The 18,220-nt window shown below is 41.9% G+C and overlaps 1 protein-coding gene across 1 annotated transcript in view; it reads left to right on the top strand.

Moving 5' to 3' along the window:
* Positions 1-18,220, top strand: part of GPN1 (GPN-loop GTPase 1) — a 423,847-nt gene that overhangs the window by 391,395 nt on the left and 14,232 nt on the right. Inside the window, exon 13 of the mRNA XM_044062376.1 lies at positions 12,862-12,969. Within this exon, the coding sequence (XP_043918311.1) occupies positions 12,862-12,969 (108 nt within the window). The remainder of the gene's footprint in view (positions 1-12,861; positions 12,970-18,220) is intronic.

Raw genomic sequence — 18,220 nt, 5'->3', positions numbered from 1 at the left:
CTATGGAACAAGGCCAAGGATTTTACTCCAGACTTTTCCTTGTACCAAGAAAAGAAAACCAATGGAGACCTATTCTCGACTTGTCCGCTCTGAACACATACCTCATTGTTCCAAAATTCAAAATGCTGACCCTCCAGCAACTTCTTCCCATGCTGGGCAAGGAGTCTTGGCTGGTGACTCTAGATCTCAAGGAGGCATACCTGCACGTCCCTATACGACCAGATTGCAGAAGACACCTCAGATTTCTTGCAGGATCAGAGCATTATCAATTCTCAGCATTGCCCTTTGGCTTATCTACTGCGCCCAGAGTATTTACGAAATGCCTGGCATCAGTAATTGCTCATTGCAGGCTTCAGGGAATTCAAATTTACCCATACCTGGATGACTGCCTAATACAAGCGGACAACAAGGCAAAATTAACAAAAGATTTGGAAAAGGTCATACAATTGTTGCAAGCCTTGGGATACACAGTCAACATGCAAAAATCAAGACTAGTACCATCCCAAAGGATAACATTCTTGGGTGCAGAACTGGATACATCAACTCACATGGCTTTTCTCACAGAAGAAAAACAAAAGCAACTCCCAGTATATTTCATGACATTGACAACACAAACTCAGCTTACTGCAAAGAAAGTCCTGCAAGCCCTGGGTTACATGGCATCCTGCATAATATTGATTCCGCATGCCAGACTGCATATGAGAAAGTTGCAATGGTACTTAAGGAATGTATGGTCTCAACACAAGCACAGTCTAGAAGCCCAGATTCCAATAATTCTATGCCTGAAGCAAGAATTCCAGTGGTGGGCTCAGGCCTGTCGGTTGAACAGAGGACTGCCTTTCCACAAACCTCATCCAATCCAGACTATCACCACGGACGCCTCAGACCTAGGCTGGGGGGCACACATGGTGGACAAGTGCATACAAGGCCTGTGGACCCAAGACCAGCTGAATCTACACATAAATCTAAAGGAGATGCTGGCAGTGAAACATGCAATCCAAGCATTCCGACCATTCCTTCAACAAGGTCACTTGCTGATAAGGACAGACAATACCACAGTCATGTGGTACATCAACAAACAGGGAGGTACACACTCATATCCTCTATGCCGGATGGCAATGGACCTGTGGAATGTGGCCCTGAATCTCAACATTCAACTCCAGGCCAGATTTGTACCAGGAAAAGAAAATTCACTAGCAGACACCTTAAGCAGAACTACCACGGATGCTCACGAATGGATGCTGCATCCAGATATCTTCAAAACCATAACAAAGGAATGGGGACTACCAGAGATAGACCTGTTCGCCTCCCCACACAACCACCAATTGAAGAAATTCTGCACAAGAGCATACCACCCACTTGCTTGGAGGGTGGACTCCCTTTCCTTCAGCTGGAAAAACCTGACAGCATATGCATTCCCACCTCTTCCTTTGATGTACAAAGTACTACTGAAGATCAAAGAGGATCAGCCAAGGGTAATCCTGATAGCTCCAGACTGGCCGAGGCAACATTGGTACCCGCTGCTGAGAAGCATGTCTCGGACACATGCATGGCCTCTACCTCTATGTCCCTTACTCCTAACACAGAACAACTACAAGATCCTACATCCAAACTTGAAAACACTGCAGCTAGCTGCTTGGAATATTGCATAAGACAAAATAACCCAGATTTATCTCAGAGGGTTAAGGACATTATCCTGGAGGCTCGCAGACCCTCCACAAGGAAAACTTATTCAACCAAATGGAAAAGATACCTCATGTGGAGTGCAGCAAAGGGGGAAAATGTCTCACTGGCAAACATAGCACACATCCTGGAATACTTAGCAGAACTGTTCCACAATGGCCTGTCCTACTCCTCCATTAAGATCCAAGCATCAGCAATCTCAGCAGAATACAACATGGATCCTCCTGTCTTCTCTCATCCTCTACTCAGACAGTTCTTGAGAGGAATCAAAAACGTAAAGCCTCCAAGGAAACCACCTTTACCTACATGGGATCTCAACTTTGTGCTGGAAAAGCTAACACTCCCCCCTTTTGAACCGGCAGCAACAGCAGATTTACAGTTCTTGTCTTGGAAAACTGCTTTCCTGCTAGCAATTACTTCAGCAAGAAGGGTATCTGAATTACAGGCATAAATGGCAGTACAGCCCTTCCTTATCTTCCATCAGGATAGAGGGTCTCTGAGGACCAACCCTACCTTTATGCCAAAAGTGGTCTCCAGAGTATCATTGAACCAAGCAATTCATTTACCTACATTCTTCCCCAACCCACAGAACAGGGGGGAAAGACTGCTACATACCTTGGATGTGCACAGACAATTACGCTACTACCTGGACAGAACTAAGACCAACAGAAAAACTGACCAACTTTTGGTAGCATATGCAACAGGAATGCAAGGAAAAGCAATTTCAAAACAGACAATCTCAAAATGGATAGGAAATTGCATACGATTTTGCTACTCTTTTCATGGAAAGACAACTCCTGAAAATATCAGACCTCATTCCACAAGAGCTACAGCCACCACTACAGCTTTCCTACGAGGAGTGGCTACCAAAGACATTTTAGAAGCTGCTACTTGGAGCTCCATGCATACATTTGCCAAGCATTATAACCTTCCTTTATACTCCAGATCCCGAGCAGGTTTTGCAACTGCTGTGTTGCAAGGGATTTTGACTACACCATCTTTATCTTAGTGCCTCCTCCCCCAGTTTGGCTATGGTATTCTACCCATATGTTAGGACTGCAGATGCACCCTTGATGGACATAGTACAGTTTTGTACCTACCATAAATGTAGATGTCCGATAGGTATGCATCTGCAGTCAGGATTACCCACCCTCCTTCCCCTCTGTGGTATTCCTAGGGTACTTACCCCTCTTTTAGCTAGCTGGGGGAAATTATTATGGTGTATTTGTTTTTGTATATATGTATATATATATATATATATATATATATTTTGCTCTCTACTGTTTGGAATTATTTGCATTTATCCAAATTTAGCCTTCCTAGAGGGCACCTGGCATCTGGGGCAAGAAACACTGAGGAAAATGGCGTCGGCTGATGCCTTTATACTACAGCAGCTATGACGTCGGGTGGAGTGCGACATCAGCCGAAGCCAGACCCAGACTTTGGAATCCGGCCGACCGAAGGGCTGCCTGAGGCAGGACAACCCAAATGTTAGGACTGCAGATGCATACCTATCGGACATCTACATTTATGGTAGGTACAAAACTGTACTTTACCCTCCCTCCGTCCCCCTTTCTTTTGCAGGGGTTTATCTGTACTTCTCTATTCTATACAACCTATGTGGTGTATTTGCTTGTAGATGAAGGAAATGTTTCTTTACTGCATGTATGTTTTTTTGCATAATATATTTAGCCTACCCTTTTGGGGGCACCTGACATCTGGGGCAAGAAAAACTGAAGAAAATGGCGTTGGCTGCATCTTTTATACCCCTGGCGCACTGACGTCAGGGAATAGGCGACAGCAACCGGCGCCGGACCAGGACTTTGGATATCAGGCCGACTGCGGGTAGCCTGTCAGCAGGATAACCCAAGAGTAATGACTGCAACAGTGAATACACTCTAACATCTTCATTTATGGTAGGTACACAACTGTACTTTCCTGCTGTATTCTCCAAAACAAAAGTATGCAAAAAAAAAAACATAGCTTACTGAGCAAGACACCATACTGGCTAACCCATTACTAGCAGAAAACATACTTGTGTGAAGCTCAGTGAGGTATTTAGGGATAATCAAAATGAGGGTAATAGCTATAATGGATCTGCAATTACTAAGCTAGACTTAGGCCAACCATCATGAAGATTTTTGCGTGCATTTTATAGAAAGAAATTTCAGCATTATACTTAATATTATACCAGTGCAATCACGCATCTCTTCAGTTATGACTAGATTTGATGAGTTAACAGAAAGCTTATAGGAATTCGAAACAAGTCTGTTGATTGTGAAAAATGATAAACATTCATCAACTTTGTCAATTGATGGATTAGAAAAACTAGCACTTTTAAAAATTAATTTACAGACCTTGAAAGACATTCTAGCAGTGACAGTATTATAAATAGAGGTCTCCCTGAGGAAACTTGTTCTGGAAAATCAAGGGCGAGTCATACAAGATAGATCTGCAAAGTTTACACCGCTTCCCATAACTGCCTTTCAAGTTATGGACAAACTTTACAAGGCTTTTGCCCTCTTCTCCAAAAGGCAGTAAATCAAGAGCTGTGTATGTCAAATTTTAAGCTCAGTTAGCACCTTTCATGACTGGAGGACAGAAAAAGAAAATCCTTCATAAAATTCAAGATGTCGTATTAACCATTATATTTTCATTGAAAGGGACAAAACTATATGCTGATTGTCTCAGGCTAAAAAGAAATACATAAAGAGCAAATTTGTCATGCCTCACTGATTTGCTTATGTCCTTTGTTTTCTTTGTACTCATACAATGTATACAAATTCTTTAATAGCATAGAAATGATAGGTTACCTTTTCAAACATTGCATTAACCATTTATAAACTTTTAGCTATCCAACATTAACTTTTTATATCAAATTCTTGGAGGTGTTGTTATGTGAGGAATTCACTGGCCTAAGGTTGCAGTAAGAATGTAAATTTTATAATAGGCTGTGATGGAGGAGCCAGCTGGTCATATCCCTGCTATAGAGTAACGATATACCAGTGTACAATGTTGTGGTTTAATGTGTTCATACAAGCTGACTTTAGCTTTGTGCTAACCACAAGGCTTGCATAGTCCCTGGTTTCATTGATAACTACTGTATGCCTAGTGCATTTTTCCTTCTGGTATTTAATTATACCAATATTTAGGTTAGTATAGTTGTGCACAGTTATCAGGAGAAAGGGGTAAACGTAAGTCAAAATAGACCCCCTGATATGCCTCATGATTAATTCTAACTTCTTTACAGTATTTAAAAACAGTAATGGGCAGGAATAAATGAGGTAATTAACTGAATTATTGTAGTGCAAGGGATTCCAAATTATGCAGTTATTTGGATTACTCTGATCACCATATATAATTAACAAATGTATGCTTATCTCAAATCTTAATTGATCTTTTTGTGGTCATTTGTGGTCAGAACTACTTATATAGTTTAAGACAAGCTTTTCGTTTTTGAATTGGAGTGGCAAATCTTTTCTTTTCTGACTTAAAGGAATAAGCTGTAGCTTTCAGAATCTTAAAATGAAATGGTGCTTTGAGCCTTTGATGTACAGTGGTATGTAGACCCACCTCATTAGAATGTCACTGAAGTGGTACGGTAGTTTATGTAGTATATTGGCTTCTTGTGAGGAAGCAGTTGGCTGTTGCTGAATTACAGGACATGTTTTTGTTTCCTGTCAAATGATCATGATTGCTGCCCTATGGTTGTTTTAGAAGTTGGATAACTATTATTTCACTGGGTGGTGTCTACTCTTACAACACTCTGCCTCCTCTTGACATGATTTAGCCTAGTAAGTCACAGTTTTGAATCTGTAGTGACTGCCAGTTCTGTTTAGAGGGAATAGGTAGAGTAAATACAATTTAAAATGTAGGTGGAGGAAAGCAATTATTTGCTTTCTGGTATTAAGGACATTACAGAGTTCTCCCACAACAACTGGGAAACATAGATTAGTAACATTCCAGGTTGGAATTAACATCTGAGTAAAGATTATTTATTCAGAAAATGTATTGTGATAACTATAAAGGAAGGCCGGGTCTACTTCAGAAGACTGACAGACCAAAATACTTAAAAATTCAAAATACTGAACAGATTTTTAATGCAGGGGGCAGTGCGCCCTGTGCCCCTCATATGTGGACTGCACCTCCCACACCCCCTGCTAAGTATATAGACCAATCCAAGATCGCACAACAGTGGAGAAAGGGGCAGATTTCAACATTCAGTATTTTGAATTTTCAGTCTTCTGAAGTACACCCGCAAGGCCATATCAGTTCAGTACTTCAGGTAAAAATGTAAGTGTATGGTTGTTTGTCAACAGGTACTATCTAAACATTTTTGTTATGTTTTCCCCCATGCCTGCTGATCATTAAGCCTCCCCTTATGTGGCTCATCCTGTTGTTCCCAATACTAGGCATGTATCTAGTTACTATGGGGCTAGCCATCCAGAGGAGCCTGTCATCCAGACAGCCATGAGTGTTGGCCTGTGTCCTTGCTTGCATCCAAGCACTGAGGACATTACCATTTTACTTCATAACCCTACTCCTACACAGGAACTTCCATCATCTCCCCACCTGAGCATTAGTGCCCTTTCACACACTAAGATATGGGCTGCTGTCACTGGTTTTGTTAGAGCGCACTTCCCTCCCTATACAGGCTTGTGCTTTCCATGCTCCTGAGCCACGGCCTTTAGCACTGGATTAGTAGTGGAAACATTTGAAAAACAACTGCATCTTCCTCCCAGGATGGGCAAAATATAGCTACTCATTTCCCATCTACCCCTAACTTGTTCTTCATGAACCTGAGCCACTACTCAAACTTGGTTTGTCTGGGACAGAGTCAGGGTTTTATCTCTGCATGCCACAGAGCTGGGGTAGAAACTGTTCTTAGTAAAATAATTTAAGAAATGCATCCATGGTTATTTTTTCATAGCAAAAATCATAAACTCAGTTTGCTAAGCAGTAGCTTTGCCACATTTTAACCATTTTTACCTCTGTGTTGATTTTAACATACTGGTAAAATAAAGACATTAACATTATATCCCATGTGGTTTCTACTTCCTCATTATGTACCGTATTTGTTTAATTTAAATTTTGAATCAAGCTGGTCTGGAGCCATAGATAAAGAATGCTGAAAATGTAAAAAAAAATGAAAATGTAAAAGATGTGCCATCTTGTGTTGCTCTTTTTTGAAAAATATAAGCATAGATGTCATGTTACTTTGGTGTGGTCAGCTGTGCATGGGTTTTCACTAAATACCAACTATATGTTGAATAATTTAAGGAGTTTACTTCATATCATTTTAGTCTTGCTTTGAGCTGAGCACTTGTTAATCCAATCCAGTCAGTGACCCAGTGACCACTTTAGGAATCAAGAAACCTTTATTGTAAGCATTTTATTTGTAGTTCCTGATTGATGGTAGTTTTCAATTGTCTACACAGTGATTAGTGATTGGATTAGTTCCAAGGAGAGGATGACAATAGGTTGGTTAATTGGGTTCCTATCAGCATTTTGAATGTTGAAAATGCCAAATGCCAAAGAAATCTGTGGGCCGTCATCGGAGTTTGCTATTTCCTCCACTGTGGTGCAGTCTCTTGATTTGGTATATTTAAGTAAGGGGGTGTGGGGGCACAGTCCCCCACTTCTGTCAGTGTTTAAAGTATTGAATTTTTTTTTTTTTTGCACAGAACACCGATTATTTTCCCTGGGAAAGAAATTGATGTTCCGTCAGTTCGCTGTTTTGAGATTTCGAACATTTCAGTTCGATGAAATCGCATTCTGCATTTTCAGGATTCGATATGCTGATATAGACCCGGTTAATTTGTGATGCCAAGACACAATCGTTTTTCCTATCCAAATAATGCTTGGATCAAATAGTGAGATATTGAGGCATACCCATTTTCTTCTCATATTAAGCTTTTGCAATCCATACATTTGCAGTTGAGATTTAAATGTATTTTGCTATAATACAACACCAAGTTCAAGTGAAGCCTTCCGGTTAAGACATCTGATTGATAGGGTAATAGATATTAGCTTTATGGACTCTGTGGCTTCCACCCAGTGTGTAAATGAAAAGTATTCTGGCATCTTTTATGTCATATGGCTTCAAATATTGTTTCAGTGTGGGAAACTTGTATGATTGGTAGCAAGCTGGAGTAGGTCAATCAAAGATGGATAGTTTCAGGGTAGCAATAAGGATCAAAAGGGGCTGTCCTGTGCAAGTCGCTGATGTAGTTGTTGATTACAAGGGAAGATGCATTATGACGGTTGACAAGCTTCCTGTAAGATAATGGCAGCGTAAGAGTTGCATGACCCACTGCAAAGCTGTTTTCCCAAAGACAGGAATTATACTCTGTATTCAGTGACCCTAAGTTTATGGTCCAGCAGGAAAAATAGGAGAAAGCTGCCAGATAAGGAAAAAAACTGCATGCATTTTATTATGCATATATAGCATATGTAACTGTATATCAAAGTTGAAGATGATAACATCTGCACGCTTGCTTGAGTGCATGCATTTCTTTAGAGAACTGTACACCTAAGATGAAGGTGTGTGTGTACATGTGCTGATCCAGTGGTAAGGGCGGAGGCCCAGAGGAGCATGGAAAACACAAACCTGTTGTAGGGTGGGAAGTGAGCTGAGATTCACACACAGATACAGGTAAACATTTAGAATTAAAAGGGTTAGTTCCATTAATAAGGAACTTTATCTGTAATATAAAAATGTAAGTACATTTCAAATGCACTCTTTGTAGCTATGTTTCATGTACATTCAGCAGTATGTTATGAATTTTAATAAAACAAATTGCTGTTAATATATGAAAAACTGAAACATGTCATGAATTTTTATTGGATTTGCATGACAAAAGGAGTGTAAAGTTTTGCATTGACTTTTGAAAGGGAAAAGTTTGGGATAATTTTTATTGGTAAAGGCAGATGGTACTAACAGTTAGATGTGCTAGTGGTGGGAATACTGTAACGAAAGCTGTTCTTGGCCTTGCAGTTTTTTTATGGAGGAGTTGGGAACATAGGAAGCACTACTAGGCATGTGTTTAGGAACAATGCTAGTCAAAACTGTTGTAAGGACCATATGCACCTTCAAGTAGAAACACTTAATTTTCCTTTTTAAAGCACTTCATACTACTCAACAAGATTTGAAAGAAACCGCAGTGGACTTGAAGTCCATTACCTTTGTAACATCCCCACTTTGGGCCAGTAATCAAAAAGCCTGAATCCTCATCACTGACACTGGAGATGGACATTCACTTGTAATACAAATGGATGCATTCATATTCCCAAATGCAGATATCTCCGCATTAAGCACAATTTTCCTTAAGAGCACACAGGGAACACACACACTCCAGGGTCCAGATTCCTCTGTCACTCTCCAGGTCCCCAGTAAGACTCCCCACTGGTACAGCTGTAGTGTTGAGACCTCAGCCTAGTGTCCAAGCAAAGTCCTGCAGTGCCCTTTCCATGAAACTGGTGCTTTGTGTCCCTGTTCCAAGTAGCTGGCGCACACACACTGTGAGATTTGATTTTCTCACACACACACAGACACACACAGACACACACAGACACACACACGGGAAAGGCTGATGCAGATCTACTAGCTATGCCCCCTTTTGCCCAGACTGTAATGTAGTTATCCCTGCCATAAGACACTACAAAGCCTGCTACCTAAGGCTCTTGCAAGGGTACCTAAGTATACTGAGTGAAATTAATATCAGTACAAATGGTAATGTTGACCAAACAGCCAGGCTTCAGGAGTGGCCACAGTGTCACCAGTAGATATAAGTACTCTCGGAGGTTAAAATATTCTCTAAGGTCCAGCCACAATGAAAAGTTTAAATATTTTCATGTTATTTTTCTTATTTATTATTAAATGTACTGAATATCTATTTACAGTAAACACTAGAGTTTCAATCACAGGAAATGTTAAAATAGCACAGATGAATAGAAAAACAGTACTTAACTATTCTCATTATATTTTCCTGACTGATGTAGAGAATTGCTGTTCCTACTTACCTAATAGAGCAAGGCAAGATGAAGTAGGTGAGGGATCTTTCTGTATCAAGTTTCAAGAAACAGACTGCCCTGAGACTTCAGGCCCAGCTAATATTAAAACATTATTTCTGTACAGAATGACATCACATATATCTGGTCATCTGACCTCTGGTTCCCATGCAATCCCCATTGCTAGAAACTGCCAGGATTTAGCACCTATATGTCAGTAATACTCGCACAAGAGCTTTTCTCAGATCTGATGCAGCGTCTGGAGGTCCTAAAACAATTACAAGCTTCTACTCCTCCTACAGAGACTAACAGACCATGCTTCTTACAGATTTTGCATCTCTGGCTTCATTCAAAATTGTGAGATTATAACTTTATGGCCTAGGCCCAGTAATTTAATTCTCTTACTATTTCTAAAAGTCAGGTGGATTGAGATTGACCTCTTCCCTTCCAGTATCATCTGTTACACTATATACATTTAAACAGTTACAGTTATGCATGTACATTTATTTTCTGCAAGGCAAACTGTTGCTACATTTTTAACACAAGCTGCTTTACAAATACATTTTTCAACACAAGCATCTATACAAATCAAGTTTGATGTACAAATGACATGTAATGCTTTACTAAATTTCAGCTAGCTGTACTGGCATATGTTGCACATCCACTGCCCTACTTCTTCTGGTATAGCTAGCAGACTCAGTAAGAAGCTGAGATCCCTCATAAAATCCTCAAAAGCTAGTTACAAAAATAAAATTGCCAAAGATTCCAAAGGCAACCACAAGGCATTCTGTAGTTATGTCAAGAATCTAAATGGCAAAGCTCAGATCTGCTCTGAGCTACAACAGAATGGCATTAAATATACTGATCCCAAGGATATTGCCAATATCCTGGCAGATTGATTTAGTGCCAACTTCACCCCCCCCCGTCACCCCCTAAAGGGCCCATATCAATACCAAAAGATTGCCAAATTCCATTAATCACAGCCACACAGGTAGAAGCCGCACTCTCCAAAGCTAACAATACAGCATCCATGGGACAAGATGACATTCCGGGCTGTGTACTATATGAACTGCAAAATGAACTGGCACCTCACCTAAGTGTCATGTTTAATCATAGCCTCACCTCAGGCTTCATGCCCACTGAGTGGAGCACAGCTACAGTTATCCCACTCCACAAGGGGGGATCCACCTTGGATCTCGGGAACTACCGTCCCATCAGTCTGATGAGCCTGATCTGCAAGGGCATGGAACACATTATCATGGAATTTATAAACAAAGACATTGGCAACCTTCAAACACTGGACCCCACCCAGCTTGGGTTCGTGAAGGGCCGATCTTGTCTCCTGAACCTGACTTCTTTGAAACATCTCCAGAGCTGTGGACGAGGGTAAGGTGGTCCACACAGCCTATCTGGACCTTGCCAAGGTTCCCCACTCTAGAATCATAGATAAACTTACTAAGCTGTCCCTATGTCACTCAATGGGGTGCCAACTGGCTTACTGACAGAACCCAGACTGTCAAAGTAGCCAACTCCAAATCCAGCTCCAGACAAGTGACAAGTGGAGTACCTCATGGTTCAATCCTTGGCATCTTCTCTGAAGTACAGGCCAACACTAAGGGACTCTGGTTAACAAAGTTCGCAGATGACTGCAAACTGGGAGCCATTATTGAATCCCCAAATGATGTGGATATTCTACAAAAGGGCCTTACAGAAACAGATGCTTGGTGCCACAGCCATGGGCTCAAGCTTAATGCCAAGAAATGTATAGTTATCCCCTTTGGGAAAAAACATGTACCCATGAATTACCACATAGGTAGCAGTACACTAAGCACCGAAAGTGTGATGAGAATCTTAGCGACACAGGTGGACAGTGGTCTCACCTTCGATAACCACATCACCACAACAGTCAGGAAATCCTTCTGTGTGGCACACCTCATCACTAAGGGCTTTTCATCCAGAAAAAAGGAGGTCATTGTCCCACTGTACTCATCCTTCATTAGACCTATTATACAGTACAACACCCCGATTGGTATGTACCTCACAAGACATCTGCAACAGCTGGAAAGGCCGCAGAAATACATCACTAAAAGAATCACAGGCCTAAAGCAGATGCCATATGCTGACCGTCTAAAAAAAACTCCAGCTATACTCTGTGGCATATCGTCTATTCAAAGGCGATCTCTGCTTAACATACAAGGCCATGTCAAACCCTGAGCTGTTGGATATGCTCCACTTAAAGAAATCCCAATCCCTCAGAGCCACACGCTTCAGAGATCTAAACCTTGTCATCACAATGAACAAAACGTGCTGGAGGGATAGGTACCTGACCCAGAGACTCCCCATACTGTGGAATAGACTGCCCATCCATGTCAAGCAGTGCTCCTCCTTGGCCCTCTTCAAAAGGAACCTTGATGATCAGATGGGAGATGGGAAATTCACCCCGGGGATCATGTCAGTCACCCTGTTAGACAGGGGTCCAGGGAACAAAATATTGTGGAAAGAAATATCCAAGGAATTGTTATGGCTAGGCTTGTATAGGCCCTAGGGCTGATAGCCTAGTACCAACCTGTGAACCTATGAATCAATACCTCGCATTGTCACAACCTTAACCACACTGCCATGATTACAAAACCTTAAAACACTCTGTAGTGACTACTAAATAGTTTTGATTATCTTAGTTCAGTTAAAGGAGAGTACCCTTTTAATGTGTGACACAAGTACATGACCCTATGCAGGCTTCTTACCCATGAAAACTTTAGAATTTACAAGCCATTGCTTCTTATATATGCACCTTACTCCACTAAACATAACTACCTATGTTGGTATAAGGCCAGAGTTGCTTTTCATGGGGAGATACAGATCCTGTGAAGAAGTGCCTAAACCGGTGTATCTTCACTGGTAATTGCAACCCAGATGTTTGCTATTGTATTAATCTTCAGTGCAAAAATGGGGAAAAGGGGGGTTGCAGATGGATGAATGGTGGACAAATGGATTTACTGTTATGAGTATGTCACACAGCTATACTTCTGACTTACTGCTGCTGTGAAGTTTCCCTTAATGGCCATCTGTTACTGAAAGTATGGGAATATAACTGTTCTTTCTTGTATTAAGAGCGGATTGAGTCATTATTTGTATTAATATGACTGCTTTGCATTCTTCCTTTTGTAGACCTTGATGATGAACATCCTGGTCCCTCTGACCTGATCCTTAATCGAGGGAATTTTGACGAAGAAGATGAGGAAATAGACAGTGACACCGATGATATTGACCATACATGTAAGAAACACCTCAAAGAACTGGTGTTATTTCTGGGATGTGAGAGGTGAAAAATGGAGCATAAAAGTAACCACAGGGGAGGCACGGGTTATCATACTTGAAGTGCTAGGAGATTGAGACAGAAGATAAGGCAGTTATATGTTATAGTGCTGGAGGGAGATACTGGCCTTTATAACGCAAATGCAGACCACCAAGGGTATTGAGTAGAATGCCAGACCTGGCTAACTAACTTTATAAGAATGGCAGAGTAGGTTAGGAGAGGCCTGTGTTATTTCTTTGGGGTGAAATAATAATGAAGATCAACTCCTGATGACAGTGGAAGGTTCCTGTAAGTTTGGAAGCTTGATTAGCTGCACTGTAAAGTCTTTGTTGCTTCTTTAACAGGTATCACATTGCCTCTTTGTTCAGGTGTTTGAAATGGTGATGCAAGTTGCAAGGACTTCAGATGTTGGCTTAGACTTTTATTCCCATTTGTCCATGGTATATCACTGCTTCACTTGACATAAAACTGGATAACTTTTCTGTTTTTGTAATTTTTGTTTTGCATGCACACTGCAGTCTTCATTACATTTTTTGTGATGGACTGATTTTCAAATGGAGTCTGTGATTTTTATTAATAGGAACCTTGAAATATTGGCATTACTTTTCATGTCAAAATAGCTTAGAATATTAGGTTATAGTGAAAGGGCTTGCCTTGTAATGCCAGGCCTTCCAATTTGTATGTTACAAGTATGGCATAGTTATTCTTCTGATTCATTGAACGACTGTTTAATTGAAAGATTTCATATAAAGCTCATATAAATGAAGCCCTGGATTAAGTGGGATGGTCAAGCCACTGCACCTGCTTTTATTTAACATAACATGCCTTGGGACATGTGGACGATGATTTTTTTAGAGAATCAGTATTCACAGCTTTGCAGTTAGACTGTTGCTGGAGTTTGAAAAAACATCTCTCAATTTGAGCATGGTACTGTTATGTTTTTTGAAAAGGTTTTTAAAAGTGTAGCTGTGCATCATTGAATAACTGACAGCAGCTGCCATCAAATAGCGTAAGTTACCACCTATTGGCAACTAGCTGATCTCTTATGTGGGATGTTTCTGTTAGAGAGGCCATAAAGGAGGTAGTCAATTACAGGCCAGCTAATCTTATTTTACTTTGACTATGTGGTGAAACATTTTCTGTAGTGCAATTTCATTTAATTCCTGGAAGCCAGGGGTCTGGAATGTGAACGTCAACTTCCTTTCTCACAGCAGAGCTCTTGGCAAGCAAATGTGATCAAATTTGGTTACTAGATCATAACTGAAACAAACGAGGAGCCCTGTTTTTTTATACTTTGTCCCACAAAAAGGGAAGAGGATGTTGGAAATGATGTGGACATAATAAACTGTATATGAAAATGGCTGATAGTTGGAAAATGTAGATGTGATTAGGAATTATTGTCACAATTAAAGGGGGGGGGGTGTCCAGTAAACACTCCATTAGCAGAAGAGTGCTCCATTACTTATTGTCATGCTTTTCTTGTTTACCATGTTTGTACGCAAAATTGCTGTAGAATTAATAACTATACCATTCTGGTCACACTGCCAGAACTGCTACAGTAATCCAAGATAGATGCATAAGCATTCATCAAAACATAGTAAAACTATCATTTTGGTTTGTTCACACAAGGGATGTACTATAAAAAAATCTACAGTTATATATTTTGCAGTAGGGGTATTAGGGTGAGCAAATGCAGTGAGGCCTGAGAAGTTCAGACCTCACAGAAGGTCAGACAACCATCTCCTCCTACCACCCAGCACTACAACCTGTGAGAGATGCACTTATCTAGACAAACTGGAGGTAAAGCTCTCTGCAACCAAGACTGAACCTGACAGTCATGAGGAGAAGGTAAGCATTTGCACCACACCACACTCATCACATAGTCTCACTACGTCTACACCACCAAAATCCACACATAGAAACTCAAAAACATTCGCAGAGGCTCTCAATAATAATTTGCCTAAGCAACAGAGACCTCCAAAGCAGAAACACAAGCAACCTCCATCCCCCAACACAACCCAAATGACACATAGCCCACAGACTCAGTGTGCCACTCAAACACAGCCAATAAAGCAAAACAACATACCCAACACACTAGTCATAGGTGAATCTATAGTCAGGCACACTGATGTCCCACTCACCAGGCTAAACAAGGAGAAGGTTACTGTCAGCTGCCTGTCGGGTGCCAGGAACCGCCACATAACCCACGCACTCAGGTCACACCACAACAAGTACAAATATGACTCTGTCATTGTCCATGTTGGTGTGAATGACCTGAGATGTACCTCCCTGGACTACAAGAAAAGAGACATGGAAGAGCTCTCCGATCTTGTAGCCCAGGCAGGTATGACCCTAGCCCTGAGTAGCATTCTGCCATCGCCCAGAGTGATACCGCAGTACAAGGACAAAATGATTGACTTCAACAATTGGCTAAGATTCTTGTCATTCTAAGGGGATCCAGTATCTGTCTGCTTGGGATGACATGGTCAACAGACTACGATGCTTTGCCACAGATGGCCTGCACCTGTCGCCCCTGGGATTCCGGATACTGGCTAAGGCTCTTGCTGCCCCTATAGTACCTTTTTTAGGCAGGGTTCAAGTAACAAATTCACCACCATAACAGGAACAAGCGAGCAAAAACTGAGGGTAATGCTACTCAGTGCTAGAAGCCTAAATTTCAAAATGCACTCACTTGAGGCACTCCTTAAAATGGAGAACTTCGATATCTGTGCAGTGACTGAGACCTGGTTCAAGGCTCCAGAGAGCACCCCTGCACTACCAGGCTATAACTCATACCACACTTTTCGGTCATGTAACCTGGACCGAAACACCAAAGATGGGGGTGTGTCCATATTCATTAAGGATATCCACACCTCCAGGCTAGTTGCTCAGCATAATGCATCCAAGGTTATCCAAGTGCAACTAACTCTCGGCAAAACTGCACTCCAAATTGTAGCTTGCTACAGATCCCCCACCATGCCCCAGGATTCCCACTCCTCTTTTCTTGATGTACTGGAAAATATTAGGGTTCAACCAAACACTCTAATAATGGGCGACTTCAACTACCCCACCATTAACTGGGGAAACTACTCACGTACCAACTCCTTAGCGCAACGCTTTCTGGAATTCATAAACTCCAATGCCCTAGATCAACTTATCCACACCCCCACCAGGGGCAACAATATCCTAGACCTAGTCATTACCAACATGAGTGACCGGTGTTCCACACCTGAAGTCAACTCCTCGTTGGTCCGATCCGACCATAAGCTAATCACCCTTGATATCCACATCCCACCCCCCCCATTAAGGAAACCACAGTAAAAAATTTCTCCAAAGCCACCTTAATGCTGCTTAAGACAAAAGTAGTGAACTTCATGACACCTATGCAGATGGACAATACAGTTACAACTGCTGAATCCTGCACAAATACACTCTGTAAGCACTTACATGAGTGCATGGATCGTGCTATCCCAAACAGAACCAAGACGCTATCCTCCAAAAAAAGGAAGCCAATCTGGTGGTCCCCTGCCATAAACAAACTGTACAATAGAAGGAAGAAACTGTTGCAAAAGAGAGTAAAATCCCATGAGTGGAGGAGCTCCCTGGTCAGCCACAGTAAGGAGCTGAGATCCCTTATAAGATCCTCCAAAGCTAGCTACGAAAATAAAATCGCCACCAATTCCAAGGACAACCACAAAGCATTCTATAGCTATGTCAAGAATCTCAATGGCAACACCCAGATCTGCTCTGAATTACAGCACAAAGGCACGAAAATTACAGAACCAACTGATATTGCCAACAATCCTGGCAGATAGGTTCACTACTAACTTTACCTCCCCCTCACCCCCTAAAGGGCCCATATCTATACAGGAAGAATGCAGTGTCCCTGTAATCACAACTACACAGGTGAAAGCTGCACTCTCTAAAGCCAAGAACACAGCATCCATGGGACCGGACAACATCCCAGGCTGCGTTTTACACGAACTTCAGAATGAACTGGCTCCCCACTTAAGCACCATGTTCAATAATAGCCTCGCATCAGGCTTTGTGCCCACTGAATGGCACACAGCAACAGTTATCCAACTCCATAAAGGGGGAGCCACCACTGATCCTGGGAACTATAGACCTATTAGCCTGACGAGCCTGGTCTGCAAGGCCATGGAACGTATCATCATGGAACTCATAAACAAAGACATTGGTAACCTCCAAGCTCTGGATCCCACCCAATTCAGGTTTGTGAAAGGCAGATCATGCCTCCTGAACCTGATCGACTTCTTTGAGGCAGTCACCAAAGCCATAGATGAGGGGTAAGGTGGTTCACACAGCCTATCTTGACCTCGCTAAGGCTTTCGACACCATCCCCCATTCTGGAATTATAGCTAAGCTCAATAAACTAGGCATAAATCCCTGCGTCACAAGATGGGTTGCCAACTGGCTCACTAACAGAACCCACACTGTAAAAGTTGCAGACTCCAAATCTGACCTCAAACCAGTGACAAGTGGAGAACCACAGGGTTCTGTCCTGGGACCGCTCCTGTTTGGTATCTACTTCTCTGAAGTACAGGCTAACACAGAAGGCCTCTGGCTAACAAAGTTCGCAGATGACTGCAAACTAGGAGCCATAGTCAAGTCCCCAAATTATGTGAACATCCTACAGAAGGGCCTCTCTGAGACAGATGCCTGGTGTCAGAGCCATGGCCTCAAGCTCAATGCCAAAAAGTGCAGTGTCATCCCCTTTGGTAAAAACTCTGTACCCATGAGCTACCACATAGGCAGCAATCTACTTAACACCGAATGCGTGATAAGAGACCTTGGGACCCAGGTTTTTAAGTAGTCTCTCCTTTGATAGTCACATCACCACAGTAGTCAGGAAGTCCTTCTACGTGGCACACCTCATCATAAAAGGGTTCTCATCCAGGAAAAAAGAGGTCATCGTTCCCCTGTACTCGACACTCATTAGACCCATTATAGAGTACAACGCCCCTTTTGGAATGTACCTCACAAGACATCTGCAGCAGCTGGAAAGCCACAGAAGTACCTCACAAAGAGGATTACTGGACTCAAACAAATGCCCTACACTGACCCCCTCAAAAAACTCCAGCTTTACTCAGTAGCATATCGCCTACTTCGAGGTGATCTCTGCCGAACATATAAAGCTGTGTCAAACCCAGAGCTGTTGGACATGCTTCACCTAAAGAAATCCCAATCCCT

Source organism: Protopterus annectens, chromosome 2.part1, assembly GCF_019279795.1.
Source record: "Protopterus annectens isolate FY-2018-M chromosome 2.part1, PAN1.0, whole genome shotgun sequence".
Classification (NCBI taxonomy): Eukaryota; Metazoa; Chordata; order Ceratodontiformes; family Protopteridae; genus Protopterus; species Protopterus annectens.
The sequence above is the reverse complement of the archived record's forward strand: the minus strand, read 5'-3'. Positions and strand labels throughout refer to the sequence as shown.